The 16,765-nt window shown below is 45.6% G+C and overlaps 1 protein-coding gene across 7 annotated transcripts in view; it reads right to left on the reverse strand.

Moving 5' to 3' along the window:
* Window positions 1-16,765, reverse strand: part of CADPS (calcium dependent secretion activator) — a 221,576-nt gene that overhangs the window by 94,786 nt on the left and 110,025 nt on the right. For all 7 annotated transcript variants that reach the window (XM_074602916.1, XM_074602913.1, XM_074602915.1 and 4 more), the window contains exons 8-11: window positions 15,905-16,044; window positions 13,782-13,848; window positions 5,358-5,466; window positions 4,031-4,243 (exon numbers count right to left, since the gene is read on the reverse strand). In XM_074602916.1, coding sequence (XP_074459017.1) covers window positions 4,031-4,243; window positions 5,358-5,466; window positions 13,782-13,848; window positions 15,905-16,044 — 529 coding nt within the window. The remainder of the gene's footprint in view (window positions 1-4,030; window positions 4,244-5,357; window positions 5,467-13,781; window positions 13,849-15,904; window positions 16,045-16,765) is intronic.

Below are 16,765 nucleotides of genomic sequence, written 5' to 3' on the forward strand. Positions count from 1 at the left end.
CCTAGCAGCTAAATATTTGGGTTCAAGCAAAGAATGAAAAAGAAACTTAAAGAAAACCAAACAAACCAAAAAAAAAAAACCAAACCAAAAACCAAACCAAACCCAAACCACTTACAGCTGAAAATTTCTTAAGCAGCTCAATAAACCTTGCTACTAATTATGGGGGAACAAATCATTACAAATTCTCAAAATCAACCAACTCTTTGTATATGGTGTGATTAACAGCCGTTAAATATAAACAGACATTGAAAAATGAAATATAACCACGAGTGATACGTAAAACAAGTACAGACCAATCTTTCATGTTAAAAAAAAAGGGTTTCAAAAAAAAAAAAAAAGAAAAAAGAATGTTAGGAATGTTTGGGAATTTTGTTTGATGCATCACTAACACAGAACGAACAAAGACTGGTACTTTCAGACAAGTGACCACTTTTATGAAGCTTAAATATTGCCAAAAGGTGTAATGTATTGGCAGCATTATCGACTATAATACTGTGCATGATTTCAACAGTAAACAAGAACAGTTTTGGGTTTTTTCTTTTATAATGCGAACACTGGAGAAAAGCACAGCTTTGCGTGAATGGAGTTTTTTTTTAAATTGTAGCAAAATAAAAAAAGCAAAACTTTTCACTCTAACAGGTATTGTTCACCCACATAAAAGGGATTGTAGAGTCATACAAAAATTAATGAATAGCAGGATCTATTTTTTTTTTTTCAGTACTTAAATTGCAAATAAAATAAACTCCACCCTGGTTGGGAGCTGTCTGTTTACTTCCAAGTCAAGCGCTGCTACCGAACTGCGGATGAGAATTTGAGTGCTGCTGAAGTTTGCGTTTACTAAGTCAAAAGAGGTGGGAACCAAACGGATTCGCTATTTCTCCCAAGCTTCCCCACCAGCAAAATATGTTCTTCTCGAGTTTCTTTTTAACAGACAGCTCCATCGCAGGAGCGGAGGGCTGGATTTTCTCTGCGTGTGCATGCATGCGCATGGGCCATCTCGGACTGCTACGACATGAAAGCTATAACAACAGTTACTCGTCAAATGGGTTAACATTTACTTCTTTGCACATCCTCATTCACCATAGCCTCTAATAAGCACAAAAAAATACGACAGGTATAAAGATAAATGTACAAGGATAAAATGTCTTGCAAAAGTCCTTACCTTTCTGCAGGCAAAAAAAAAAAAAAAAAACAAACCCCAAGCAAAAAACCCCAAGCCAAAAAAAACCCAATAACAAACCAAGACCCTTTTAAAAATGCAATACTTGAATTCAATGAATTTCAAGACTGAAGGAGCTGAGATATGTATTTGTGCATTTACGAGTCCCGATAAGCCATCGTGTGTGGCATGCGTGACTCACTGCTGCTTCCGATTATTTCACTGCTGCGTCCAATGACTTTTGCAATGAGCATTGCCACGTAAATACGTTGAAATATGAAAAATGAGTAGCCTTCGCTGTTGAGATGAAGGTGTACTATAGCGTGCTGCCCTCCTCCTCTTTGAGGATGAAGGTCCTGTGCACCAAGAGCTTTCAGAGGGATTTAGATCCAAGGGAGGAGGAGGAGGAAGGAAGACGGATGACAAAACACACTAGCCCAGAGGATGCTGAAGTGGCAAGTCATCATCAGACTGAGGAGCCCCCTGGCTGCCCCATTCCACGCTGTGGAACAACGCAACTGAAAGGGTTTCCCAGTGCCCGCAGGAAAAAGGGGAGCCTGAAGCAGCCCAGCTTATGGGAAAACACATTGTGGATGGAAAAAAGGTGGTGGCATAAAAAAAGCCGAATGGTTTGGATTTGGAGCTGGTATCGGCATGAGAACAAGTGAGAGAAACTGAGGTCAGATCCTGACCCCCTCGGACGCCTTGGAGGGACCAGGGGGTGAAACCTTGGCTGTTTTCACCAGAAGCAAGGATGAGGGATCCCTGCCTCCTGGCAGGCAAGTGAGATGTAAAAAGCAAGGTCAAACCTGTGGCTTTTCTATAGCTCTGGGCACAGGCAGGCTGATACAGGTCTGCAGGACCACGAGCAGCAGGACACGTCTCCGGTGGATGTGCTGGGCTGTGGTTATGTGCAGAGAGGACTCCTGGGCTCAGCCACCAACTTCGCTGCTCCCTGGCAAGGACTAGGACAAACCAGCTGCCCCTTCCCCATCCCAGTAACCTAAAGCAGGGCTGGGCATGGGGACAACACACCCGAAGGTCCATGGCCCCGGGCATCCCCTTTCCCTTCCCAAACTCCCGTCAGACTTTGCTCCAGCTGCTGCCAGGGAATTACGATGTGTCTGGGAAAGGGACCCTTCACATAACTCCCCCACATATTCGTCTGGCAAAGTGAAAGCTCCGTAAACATCAGGAATTCAACCCAACAGAAAAATTCTCCAGGCCTGATGTCCACAGGGATGGGAGAAGCCTGAAGGGCTTCCCCAGTTTAATGTTCTCTCACTGCCCTCATCCTGATCCACAGGGATCATGCTGGGATGAGCAGGAGTGCTTCCTCTTTGTAACAACCTTCAGCATCGCTTGGCGGGGGGGGAGCCACAAGCAGCATCCCTCTGCCGCTCTCCCTTGCCACACTTTGAAGACTTTTAGCACATAAAACAGCAGCAGCAGGACCCGTGCTCGCTATTTCCAAGAACTCTTTGACTAAACCTTCTGGGCAGAGGGACGTACAATCCCCAGGAGTGCTCTCAGGTCAGCACAACTCAGCCACGTCCAGAGGCTGGTCGCAGCCAGTGAACTTACAGCCACTTACAAGTGGCCAGTTCCAACCTCCCATTTTGGCTCCCTGAGAGGCATCCTTCCTCCCCAACCCCGATCCTTTCCACCTTGCACCCTTGAAGTCAGTGACCTGACTGAGATGAGGAGGATGAGGGTCACCGAAATAAAAATACGGCCTATGTGTTTCCCACGTTGCATCATGCTACGTCTCACTCATAGCAGCAGCAATGCAAGGGCGAAGGGAGCTCAAAATATGTAGGCATGTGGAGGATATCAAAAAAAACCCCCAAAAGCAGCAAGCAGAGGTTTTCTGCTCTAACATTGATCGTACAGCTGTATGTCTTGCATTGTTATTTTCTATAAATACCGACGTGAAGAAGTTAAACCAATATAAAAGACAGTCAAATGATATTGATAAGCAAGGGGCAAATGGAGTTCCTTACAACAAAATACTCCCCAAGAGCTTTTCAGAGACTATTCTAAATATTAAAATCTGATTTAATTAGAAGAACTAGCTATTATTTACCACTTTTCCTTATTTTACTTATATTTAATGATACTCATTCTTAAATTTTGCTGAAACTAGCCAGAACTGCTGTATGTTGCATAACAAAGAGGCTCGAGACGCGCGATCAAGACCTTCAAGAAAAATGAGCGAGGAGGCATTCGTCTGGTTTATAATCAAATTACATTTGCAAGACAAAAGAAATTGCTCTAAATTTCAAATTAAGCAAACTGGGTATAACTGCACAGGACACGCAGCATAGCTACGACTTAAAAGATGATTGCTTTAAATTCACATCTAACTGGCCTGCAAAGCAACCTGTTAAAAATACCATATGTTTTCCTACAGTTGAATATTCAACAGGAGACCTCTTTTTGTGTGTGCATTTCATACTTGCAAGATTTGCACCTGTAGTCCTGAGCACGTGATGCATTTGATAGACAGCTAATGGCGCTAATGAATCGCTCTGATCTGGGCGTGCAGTTTATTGTGTGTGGGTAAAACACGCGTCTGCAGAAAGCGAGCTGGGTCTCGGGCTCCCAGATCCCAGTCTCTCCTCCGTCAAGTATTGCACTTTAAAATACTCATCGACAAGCTCCCCAAGGAATTTTGTTTCTTGGGTTTGGTTGTGCTAAACACACAGGTTAACTGCTTCTGGATCCACGGACATGAAAAGCAGCTTAATGATAATGAAAAAAAATTTCACTTTGGCAGTCAGAAACATGTGTGCGAATATTGATTCACATCTAGTGCAGAAAATCTTCCCATCAAAGACTTCTGCTCTCTAGGAGAACTTATTTACTTACAAAATTGAGAGATTGGGGCGTCTAGCTGGGGTACATTTCCTCCTTTAGCATTTAGCTTTTGCACTTGGGTAGGCGGCACAGGTTTGTGGGACTGGCCGGTGGCTCGGTACATGGCTTGGACCCACAGGATACGGTCCTGCTCATCGTCACTTGCAAAAATCACCGTGTCTCCTTCCTTCACAGCGTTGAAGAATGCTCTGCCGCCCTCCAAACCTGGCAGGAGAGGAAGCGACAAGGGAGTTTCACAGACTTTGAGGCCAGCAAGGGGGTCCCCCCATGCTTTCACTCCACCGCCACCCCGGCTGTCCCCAGCCAGCCCCGCGCTGTCCCCGGCTCCTGGCTGAGCTCAGTCCCCTCACCTGCCCCACACTCACCTGCCCCACACTCACCTGCGAGAGAGCCCGCCAGGTCCCCAGGTAGCAGCCTGGACCGCGATTACTAAAACTTGCCCCAATACACTCGGATTAAACGCTTCCCTCACCTACAGTCCCATCTGTGCAGCTTCGATGTGGGTCGCGCTTGCTGGAGCCCCATTAAAAATGGGTTTTGAAGGCATGTGGTGGGAGGTTGCCCGTTAGAGTGAGTACATCAGTGCTCACACTGCACAAAAAGTGCTTGGCTGATGTGCTTCTTTCTGTCTTTGCCCTGATTTGGCACCCCTCTTCCCATCTCCCTAACATCAGAATCAATCTGGAATCAAGGTCTGAACAACCAGCCTACTGTGTCTTTCTTCATCTCCTCTGGGGATACCACTATGTGGGGCACGGTGGGGATCATGACGATCAACGTGTGGCCCCACTGAAATAAAAGAAATGTGGTGCTTCTCCATTTGAAGAAGGGTCTCAGCACCATGTACACAACAGGTATCTCCAGGTACCCCGGGCTTTCTGCCCCTCTCCCTTCCACTCGCATCCATCAGAGAGAAAATGGGGCAGGCAAAAATGCTGGGTTGGTCCCATACGTATTTTCTACAACAAAGACAGGCATAGTTGCTAACCTTTTATTTAGGGAATATAATCTGAAGGCACAGGTTAGGATCATTACCTGATTTGAGCATTTGGTTCACAACCACATTTCATTGGGATTTAAGCGTCACTTAGGCTCCCCAGAGAAGATGAGTCTTTCCCTCCTCTGGTGCAACTCCCAGCTCAATTCCTTAGATCTATTTATAGTAAAGTCACGCACAGCTAACGATCAGTCTAAACACAAACATATTTATAATAATGCTGATCACAGTTCAGCTGCAAAGCAGGGAGGGAGGGAGGACTCCCGTTTGGGGCCGCGGGCAGCGTGGCGACCATGGGCCACCAGCCGTTGGCCCCCGTACCTGGCTGCGGGTCGGTGTAGTCCACAGTGTATCCGTCGAGCTGCAGCAGCTCTTGAGGTTCAGCTTTTTTCTCCCGGTAGCTGCACATAGCAAATGTATATTGACTAACCTGAAGAAAATCACAAAGCTAAGATGGCACCGGGCGATCACCACAAGGCAATCCAAAGCACTCGCAAACGCCGCACGCCGACGGCGTGTTCAGAGGGGCTGGGGGCGGTGGGGTAATTTTGACGGTCATTGCCCATACGAGACAGACTAAACTTTTGGCCGGGCTTTTGCCAAGCCCTCTCTTAACACACCCTGCCGCGGCAGGCATCTAATTCTCCGCATCAGTACATACAGCGGTTTAATTTCCTCCAAAAGAGGAAGCTCCACGCTTTAAAACCCTCTTATCATTCATCCCCAGACAAGTGCAAGAGTGACACCCTGTCACAAACAATGTGAGCTAAATTGCTAGGTGCCAGTCATATTAAAGCAATCTTAAGATCCCACTGATCTCGGCAGTTGTTGTCATCAGTGCTGTAAATGGCAGCTCTCACTCCTCTGAGGTACCATCTGCATGACACGATACATTCAATGTCAAGCTCTTGACGGAAGCCGACTCAGCTGCGGGGGCCCTGCCAGGCTCCCGAATCGCCTTTAGGAGGCCATCAGGCCGCATCAAGACCCTGCGCGTACTCGGCGTGCTGCAATCTGGATGGTCGGCGAGCAGCTCGTCCGGGGAGGAGAGGAGAGGAGAGGATTCTCCGTGCCCCGGGCGAGGAACTCACGGGGAAATTTACTGTCAAATGATTTCAAATGACTTTGTTAAGGTTGTGTCACATCCTGGACGCCTGACGTAATTTTATTCATCTGGACATTTTCTTGACCTCTGGAGGAAACTTTAAAACTCTGGTGGGTGGCAATGGAACGTGCTCCTCATTTTTTGGAAGTCGGGAGAGATCCTGAAAGACGGGCGAGCGGCTGGGCTGGGGGATTTTGCCTTCAAACTCCAGACAGATCGCTCAGCTACAAATACACACGCAGAACCTATTTTGGTAGTATGTATCGCTAATAAAATGTCATTTATTTAAGTCAGGGGACCCGTCTATTGGGGTAGCGTCTCCCAGCCGGCGCTCGGTATATTGCTGCCCTCTACGGGCTTCTGGGATCTGCCAGCCTGCTCTCAGCAGCCCTGCCTGCACCGTGCCTTCCTCCAGGAACAGCTCCAAAAGCCACCTAAGAATAAACCCTATCATTAACACATTTGTGGGAGTAAGACTAAAAGTGATGCTTTAAGCATCTTGCATCCTCCTTAAAACTACCAGCACTGACGAAAGATTGACAAGTAACAGACCAATAGCAGGAGCACACCAGTGCACATTCTATGCTATGAACTTTGAATGCATACCATCGTACCGGCAACACAAAAATTAAAAAGATTAACACGAAGAAATCTAAAAATAACCGAGTGCCCCACAGCACAACATTCAGACGACTCCTGCAGCGTTCATTCAGTGGTACTTGCAGTATATTGCTGCCATCTCCTGGAGAAATTCTTGAATGTGCTTTATTTACAGTAAGATCCCAGAGATTTCATCTGAGCGGGGAGGACAGCTTGGTTTCTCTGTTAGACAGCCTGAACTTCAGGGACTGCGTGATAAATTTAATTCCTCAAATGAGTCAGTGCTAAACTATGCTGACATTGATTGAAAACATTAATACAACTAATGTTGTTTTTCCTCGTCTACACTCTGTAGCAAAAGGTAAAATTCATTCAGTAAAAGTAGTTCAGTTTCTTCTTCTCTGACCCTGAACGCGAGGTCTGAATTTCAAGCTCTTCTTCATGTACAAATAATTCCTCTCATCTTTGGACCCAGAAAATATTCTTCATCCCTATCAATAAGCCAACCGTTCCAACACGACGGTAATGTACGGAAACACATCTCAGAGCTTATGCCTCTTGTGTTAAAAGTTATACAAGACAGACATAGACAGTAGGCTCTGGTGAAGCCATCCTGGGACAGAGGCAAAGCAAACTGGTCTCTCCTGTTAGCATTCACATGATTTCCTCAGAAGAAGCCACTCTACATGATTATTAGAAGAGACCTCTAAGAGAAATCTACAGGTGGATCTACAACGTGCGAAGAGCCAGGGCTCATCTGGGATCGTGTCCTACTTCTTCTCTACTCACTTAAGTCCAAAGCCCGAGCTCAGGATTGCCCGAGAGCCTGCTGGCAGGAGGCAAGCCAGGATCAGGCTGGAGGGAGGAGGCAGCTATCCACGGACTCTGGAAAAGGTGCCAATGGTGCCATGCAGGGTGCCTGCACCCAAACAACTCAAGCTACTGACTCCAAGGACTGGCACAGTAGCATCTCTGTCCCATGCTGTGGCCTAAAGCATTTACCGCGTGGGGTCAGAAAGAAGCCGATGTCCTGGCTACCAGTGCAACGTGGCTCCTTCCATTTATGAGCAGTGGGAAAGGAAAACCCGACAAAATGAGATTCTAGAAAGCTCGATATGTCATGATCGTGCTCTGCTGCTGAACAGCACTGTAGGGTCAAGTGGAGATTGCAGCTTGCCTTTCATCAGTCCTCTAAAATACTGTGCTCTACAGAGCCTGCTTTCTGTAGAAGCTTAGAAGTGGCCAGACAAATGAAACAGTTAACAGCAGAAATTAATCTTACAGCCTGCTGAGTTCACACCGAACCGTAGCTGAGTATGAGAGCGAGCGAGCAGATGGGATGGGCTTGATGAATGGTTTGAGTAATTGGAAAAAGCACAGATACAGAGAGGAAACTGAAGGAAGACAGAGGAGAAATCTCTGCCCAGTGAGGGACAAACTCTCAAAGCAGCTGGGATTTCATCCAGGGACTTGATGAGGGCCAAGAAAGGAGCATCTAAGGAAGCTGAACTGAGCGAAACTAAAAGAAGGGAAATAATCCAAGGCTGTCCTGGCTGGTTCATGATAAAAAAGGGAAAACACTTTGAGGAATAATTTGAGACAAAAGAACACACAGAAAAGAAAGTGGGAAGAAAGAGAAAAATACAAAGAAATTCAGGAAAAGGGAAGCAGACAGCGGGAGACAAATGCCAAAGTTCACTATTCCCAGGCTGCTAAATTAGATCTGACTTTCTTGGCACTTGACCATATTCTGTCACCAGCTATATAATCCGCCTGATTAATAAATACAGTAGATATGTATTAACCAGTCCTGACTTTGTCCTTGTTTTTCCACCAGAGACTCCTGCTCTAGCGAGCGCCGCCCTCCCCAGGATCCTGCTCAAACCTGTTAATTGTCGTCCCTTGCACTCCGAGCTCAGTCACCCGCCTCCCCCTTCCTCACTGTTGACATAACACGCCCCACTTTGCTTAAATTCTTAAATGGACCTTTCCTAGATCAACAGCACGCATTTTGTCCCAAGGGAGAGAAACTGTGTTAAGATACTGCCAGCTGTAATACAGCTTTCCACTTTGATGGGAGACTCTTGTCCTCTGGTTGCAGCTGTACGTTGCCTCCCGAGCCCTTTCCTGACACAAATGAGCAGAGGAAATGATCTAGCTTAAAGAAACAAATGTGAAAACAACAGTGAAAACATCTCAGCATGTCCATTCAGCCCTAAACAATTGCACATAGCAGTTGTCCTAACTTCTTCCTTCGAGCAGGAGGTGTGCCTGTGCTGTCCTGGGGCAGGGCTGTGTGATGGGAAGCCATCCTGTGCGAGTACGGATGGGACACGCAGGACCTGCCACAGCCAGGTGTAATGAGCTGTGGCATCTATTTAACCAGCAGTTCCCAAACATTTGGTATTTACCACCAACGCTCAAGGTTTCTCACGAATCGCCACCTATGCCCAATTCTCAGCGAGGGTCTAACTGAAAACATGATTTAATATGATTATGGGGACTAGCTATGGGTCATTTAACTTAACTTGAGGACCACAGTCTAGGACCGTTGGTGTAGAATACTGCAGTTTTGCCAAATTATTTTCAAATTCTGTCGGTTATTCGGAGTTAGCAAACACTTACTTCATTTCATTTTATCCCGAGTCATCTGAGTTTTGCTAAAAGCAGGAACTGTCACTGTTAGTCTAAATTATAATGAGTCCAGGGAGTCTGTCACTAGAACAATAGATCCAGGCGTAGACACTGCAACTGGTTTTAATCTGCAGAGAGTTGATCTGGTTCCAACAACATTCTGCAAACACCATCAGACACAATCAGCTGAAAACTGCTTCAAGCTACTCAGCAGACATGTCATCCAGGTACCATGGAGTGTTACTTCCCATATGCTGCCAGAGCACAGAAATGGGGTTATGACAAGAGAAGAACAGATTCAGTCTGAAATCTCAATGTAATTAATTCACTTGCCCTTACGAATCTTTATAAGAAATTTCCTATCGCAAAGCCAGCAAAGCCACCAGAACCAACAATAGTGTTGTTGCCAGTACAGCACATTAGACCTTGCGAAGAATTAATACAAGCTCTGTCAGCTATCAAAAATCCCAGCTTTTGCACGATCAAGGGTCTCATTGGCAAACTGGCTGAAATTTGTAGGCAGGCAGCTGATATGGCAACTTAAGAAACACTGATAACATCTGTGATGGATGTACATTTTCTTTCCTAACCAGTCACAGAGAACTCTGCCCTAAATTGCTCCATTGCTTTCGCTTACCACTGCCACTGGCATTACTGTTGCCTTTACGAAGCATTTTCCTCACTTGTGATGCTGCCGACCACTTCCATCCAAGCTCAGGGCCATATTCTGCCATCGCTTTCACGCTGCATATCTCAGGATTTAAAATTAGGCAAGTAACGAGTCTCTGCCATGTAATTTACATCTAATCAGTATTCTGCTCTTCTGCTGCTCATCTCAAAGGGTGTCTACGAGAAGGGTGGGCAGCGCGCAGGGAGGACTGCGATTCATTCGGAAGAGAAAACTATCCCCTCCTAAGGCAGGGGTGGGTGCTGGAGGAGCATCGGCAGCAGCTCTGCCAGCCGCCCCGTGCTGCAGACCTTCCCCGAGGGGGTGAGCCAAGGCCACCCAGCAACGCCCGCGCCGGAGAGGTGAGGCCCAGTTCTAGAAACGGCACAAAGGAACCGCTCTCACCCACTACACCCAAACAAATCACCTCCACTCCTGTACAACCCGCGCAGCTACACAGACACAGAAGGTGCGAGGGATTATTCCACCCAAGTTACAAGGCAGTTATTGCTCCTTTCCCCTCCTCGCCAGGGCTTACACAAGCCAACTAGCACTGGAAATGCTCCCTGCAGAGCTCCTTTTTCTCCATACGCGTGCAAAGCCTCCGTTCATACCGGCGAGGCATCACTGACACAAAAGAGACAAACTGCCATCAACACCTTCCTCCTTGGTGCCGCCCATGCAGTTTGGCACCCCTGTGCCTTCTTTAGGTGGTTATGAAGAGTTCGAGTATTTATTACCATGAATTTCTTAACCGCTGGTACCAGAAGGCAGAGCGGTACCACCCGATAGCACTGAAGGAACTGAGGCTGCGTCCACCTGAAATAGGGAAAGAGGGGCAGGAGAGGGCGCAGGACCGGGAAGGAGGAGGTTAATCTGCAAGGAACGAGAGAGGAGACAGAGCTGCCACAGAAGATGCTACAGGTAAGGGACAGAGATAAGGGATCAGAAAGGAAATGTTTAATTATTCATCCAAATATACAGCCTTGCCCTCTTGGCAGTGTCCCGGACTGAGCAGACCACTATATCCCAAATGGACTTCATGCTTTGGACTCCATCTCTTGGCTCTGGTGCAAGCAGGAGCGAGCAGATGAGCGAGCTCCCGAAACAGGGGCTGCTCCTTGTCTGTTCTTTACGTGATGGAGCCAGCTCACCTTCCTGCGGGGGTTATTTTCTGTCTGCGGTTTAGCAGAGTTCAGAGCATCCTGGACATCCAACACCTTTGCTGCCAATCCCTGCTCGTATCAGCGCCCATCCTTTGCATTGCATGAAAAGCAAATGACAAACATACGGACAGCAAAGTATTTTTATTCCATCTTTATTGCCTGCTGACATGTTCAATATGCTCAAACTACATCTGAGGGACTGCATAGAGAGTGTTTCTTGTTTATATTTGATGTACGGCAGAACACTTTACATTGCACCAAATGTTGAGCAAACGGTAACATAACAGAGAAGCTGCAGTGGCAGCTGGAATTTCTGAGGTGGGCTACAGAGACTCTCTGGGGGCAAAAGTCTGCTCATCTTATTCAAATGAATTGCTTTTCTGGCCAAATTCTGCTCTTATATGCCAACTGACGAATACAGACCTAGTAACATGAGAAAACATGGAATAACTCTGAGAGCTTCAATTCCACAACAAGCTGAAGAATATATAGCAACTGAAAACTAGAGAACTGCAACCACACAGAATGGCCAGAAGGCTCCTTGAGAGAGACATGGGAATCCATGTCCAAACCTGCAAACCCTCGCACAGAACAGTAGCGACAGATTTATTTATGGGAGAAGCTATGTTAGGAAAGAGGAGTCTCTGCTTTGGAGAATCCCTGTTCACAGGGGAAAAAGGGACTGAGAACTCGGTCTAATAGGAATGAATTTTCTCTCAGGAAAAAGCAATACCAGTTGCTCTACAGGTGATCGCAGACTGTCACAGCACTTTTAACTTAATTTCAGAACATAATAAAGGAAGCATAGAGAGAAAAGCAATCCCTCAATCCCTACCCAAGAACAGGGTCACTGCATAATGTTCCCAAAGGGCCCTTCCTTCATCATGGCCTCTGCTGTCACTTATGCAGGAGAGTTTGGGATTTTCCTCCAGCAGTTTAGCTCTGCAAGATGCTGGGCTCCCCCGCGAGGTGCCAAGCACCCTTCCTCACCAGGGACCTCCCCAGTCCCTGCACGGAGGGTGCATTTGCCAACCAGATGCCTCTAGGAATGGATTACACAGATCCTAAACCCACCACTTTCACCTAAATCTAAATATACTGCTTGGGCAGACAAAAGCATCTCCTGGGGCTGTTCTACACTAACTCCCCCACTTCTGTGGCTGTTTTGACCCCATCTGGAGTACAAAAAGAGCACTTAAACTGTTGCTGTTGATCATATGTGGTTACTGGGCTAGGTACTCAACTGGCCTCTCCAAATAGGCTCCTACTTACATGTGTCATGCACGTCATAAATCCCTTTTACCTCCCCAGGATTTATTTTCTTATCTGCCACATAGTTTAGTGCTACGGAGGCCAGCAGTGATGGATAAACAGGGAATGCAACGAGACAGTTGAACTTGGAGTAATAATTAACTCAAAACAAACTAACCAGTTTACACTAGGTGATTTAGGACCAGAGAAGTCAGCTGTGTAAGGTGAGGAGATGGACTGTGTGGACTCTTCCCCTTACTGGCACAGGAAAGACAGCATACAAGCATGCCCCAGCCCAAATGTGGAGCCTGGTGCACCTGGTTTACACCATCTCTATTCCTACACACTGGTGAAATCCCAGCCCCTCTGGCAGACCTGCCTTCTGCTTCATCAGCAGTAGGATCCCACCCTCTTATTCAATCACTTTGGATCTGTTCTGGCACAAGATCTCAGTTGGATCCCATGTTATTCCATCAGAGCATCTCTGTCTTGATTTCATCACAGGACCCTGCACAAAGCTTTTCTCTCTCATACTTGGAGACAACACGCTCTGGGGAACCCAGAGAGGAGGGAGAGAGAGACGGATCCAAGAGGACTCTGTGGCTTTATCAGGTTGGTGTGAAGATGGAGCTGCTCAAACTGGGGCCCCACACTTCTGTGGCTAATGCAGTGGTTTCAGTTGTCCTTGGGAAGGTGAGGGAAGATCTAACACACCAGGTACCAACCAGACCTTTTTAGGTCACAGAGGACATCTTCTGCCTGTTTCCTTGAAATTCTTAACCACAGCCAAATATACAGGTCTACTGAAACTGGGAAGACAGAAAGTGAAAAGAAGAAAAAAGGGAAAAAGGAAGAAAGACATTGCAAAATGAACGATGAGAGCTGTAGACCATGAGGCAGCAATGAACACGAAGGCAAGATAAATGTCAAGAATGATATACTGACTCTGATGTAGCCAGTGGTGAAACTTCTGTAGATTTCAATGGACTTCAAATTTTACCTGGAGGCTCAAAAGGGAGCATTTGCACCCAAATACCTCCAGCCAAGACAAACCGAGCTTCCTTCCCGTCTCATTCATTCCTCACTAAAATTGGTTCTCCATTTCACAAAGCATTCATGTGCATCAGGAAATTCCTGGCTAGAGGTCTGCAACTGGGGTATCCTTGAGAAGATGTATACATTTAGAAAAAAATCCATGAGGTAACAGACACGTTATGCAGAACCACAGCTCAGCATCAATTACACAGCACTGAAAATGGCCACAGGAAAGACTTAAATATTCCACGCTGTGACTTAAGATCACTTCTAGTTAAATTTGTTACCTGCACCAGGACAAAGAATCGTTTCTTCCATCTCTTCCAAACATTTTTACCAATGGCCCATAAATACCTAGGAGTAAAGAATAGGTGAATTCAGTACACAAGTGACTATATGTTGTTCTCTTGCTTTTCAGTATGTTTTCTTCACACCTAGAAACTGAAGTTAATGCACAAGCAGGAGTAATTACAAGACTCAAGCTCAGCAGCATTCATGAATGTGTTTATTTCTAGCATGAATAAATAACCTGTAAAAAAAAAGCTCCCAGGGTCTTAACGTTGCACAGTATTAATTCTCTCTTCCTCTTTGTCTTTCACAACTTGCTCAGAATTTAGGAGCCATTCAGTGCCAGTGAATAGCTATGACATGGTCACATGGGTGAAGAATACATTTGTGATGGAAGAATTAAGGGAGAGAAACCCCAAATGTTGCTTTAAGCCTTCACAAAACTATTTGGCTGAGGGAAGCTGTCAAACAGAGGGACACTTACTGCATCAAAACCAGCACCCGGTATCCCAGTATACACTGGACCGACTAAACCAGGACAGTGCACTGAACAGCTTAAGATGAATCCCTAGAAATCACTTGGCTACAGATATTCAAGCAAACTGAGTAATTTCTTAGGAGGAGTGAATGTATTGTTTTCTGCAAAGGAAGAATTAACTTTTAAAATTAATGTCAAAATTAGCATATAATCTCTGTGATGAAGCTGCTGCTGTGACACTGTACTACAAACACTGGCAAAAACAGTGGCAGCACCAGACTAATAATAAACTCAAGGACGTTATTCAGCATTAATATGTTTTATTTATCCTTATAATTACTTTAGTTCTGGCTCAATAAATAGAAAAACATTTTCTTTTTCATTATGCTAGTGGTTCCTTATGCCAGAAGAGATCCAGCATACTCTTGGTGAATGTTTCAGCCACAAAACTCCAAGTCATGCTAATGTGGGCACCGAGTCCTTGGCTAGCTCAAGAACAGGGTAATAATTGCTCTTTTTGCTATTGTTGCCAACATCAACAGAAAGACAACCTCAGTTCTGATAGCAAGCTAGTATTATAAACCACACAGTTTTAAGCATCATCTTGTACATCAAATGTTAGTTCAAGAACACCTGAGAAAAGCCAGGACTGCTCAGCTCAGCCCTGTTGCTGAAGTCAGGGAAACAAACATGACATGTGAACTGTCCTTTCTTGCTTTTGGTGCCTGTGGTCGTGCTGGAAAAATTAAACTATGGGCCACAAGAAAATGTGCCTATTGGCTCTGATCTCATTAGCAGAGAAGACACGAGGAGGAGGAGGAGAAGGAATTAAAAAAAAAAGATGAGTGATCCAAACCACCTCATAGTGGATTGAATCTAACAAAACACTACGAAAATAAAAACGAAACAAAGTCACTCTTACAGCACCAAAAACATACCAGAGAAAGAGTTAACCAAATAGTGACTTTCCTGGATAGTTTCTATTTTTTATCGCATCCTCAGCTCTGAAAAGCAAACAGAGGAAAGCCTTGCCAATGCCGTTCGCCATTAGCCTCACATTTTCCCAAGGATGATCTAAATTCTAATTGCACAGCACAAAGGTGGAAGCCAGGGGTGGGGGTGAGGGATCCCCCTTGGTCCCAGATCCTCTGCCGCTCACATCTCGAGGGGAGAGGTTTCCCTTTTAACTTTCCAGATCATTAGTCCTACTCCAGGCAACCGCTATTTAATTGTGCTGTGTATCTCTGTATAGATAATGACGATGACGCTGGAGTTTGTTTCAAGCAGAAGGCGCTCTGAGAAGTCAATACAGGGAAACACAGAATAATTTACGAAATTATACCGTTCTCAGTAAGAGTCAGGCAGTTCACCTATTATTTCCTTATAGGAAAAAAAATAACCTAGCAATTTCCTGAGAAATACTGTTTAATATTTAAGCTGTTAGGCTGATATGCATCAAAAAGACTATGCTAAGAATACAGAAAGTGCATTATAAATGACTGAACTAATGCCATTTTTATATTTATCTTTCTTTGACCTCCCATGAACTTGAGAAAAAGAGTTTCTCTTCCCCAATCTTAAAAAAGAGAAGTTTTCTAATGCACATTCAAAACAAATTGAGTTCAGATCAAGAAAAGCGTTTACCCAGAGTGCTTCATGTTTTGAGGCTTATCCATTCGCACGGCAAGCTTGATCTTCAGGTCTTGATCCGGGCAGTTTTTGGAAACAGTCATTTTGTGCCACTCTGATTGCTTTGGGCTATTGGGAGTAGGATGGAGAACAACCTGCAAGTGTCAAAAGCAACAATGTTTAAAGGAACAAATTATTCACAAAATGGGTTTTAATGGGGAGCAAAAGCACATCAGATGAGCTGCTTTTCCCCTTAGAGGTCAGTCTGGAAAATTCTATTCACATCAGCAAGGGTGGATTTTTTAAAGTATAGCTTATTATTTTGAGATTAGTTCGTACGCTCTTTAGCTCCTCTACCTCCTGTGCCATTGTTCATGGGGTTGTACAGAACAGAACTGCATTATTAGTTCCCACCGGTTAAGGACAGATTGTGGTAAACAAAATTGCAACTGTCCAGGTAAATCAGTCTAGAAGTGATGGTGGACTAACGTGCTTAGGTTTGCTGAGGTTGCCCTCTGCAATCTCCCACTTTCAGCCTCATACAACTCAGTCAACCTCCAGCCTTCCCGACACTTCCCACATGAGGTGTGCCTTTTCCAGGGCTCAGAAAGCTCCACCTAAAATGGTTCGTTTACTGCTGCTATCAGGTTGCGGGGAAGCTGGCTTGATTTTTTTGCTTACTGTCAAGACTGGATGGAGTAGGCAGCTTTTCAGGTAGGCTGGTGTGTCTGATTGCACTATGACAGCAGATAGAATCTGCATCCCGTGTCATGACATCAGCGGCTGCAGGACGCTCTGCTTCGTTTTCGTGCAGTGAGGAAATGCTGGGACCGTCTCCAGCTGGGGTAAATCAGTGCAACACCATCGGCTGCAGTG

The sequence above is a fragment of the Larus michahellis genome, chromosome 10, assembly GCF_964199755.1.
Source record: "Larus michahellis chromosome 10, bLarMic1.1, whole genome shotgun sequence".
Classification (NCBI taxonomy): domain Eukaryota; kingdom Metazoa; phylum Chordata; class Aves; order Charadriiformes; family Laridae; genus Larus; species Larus michahellis.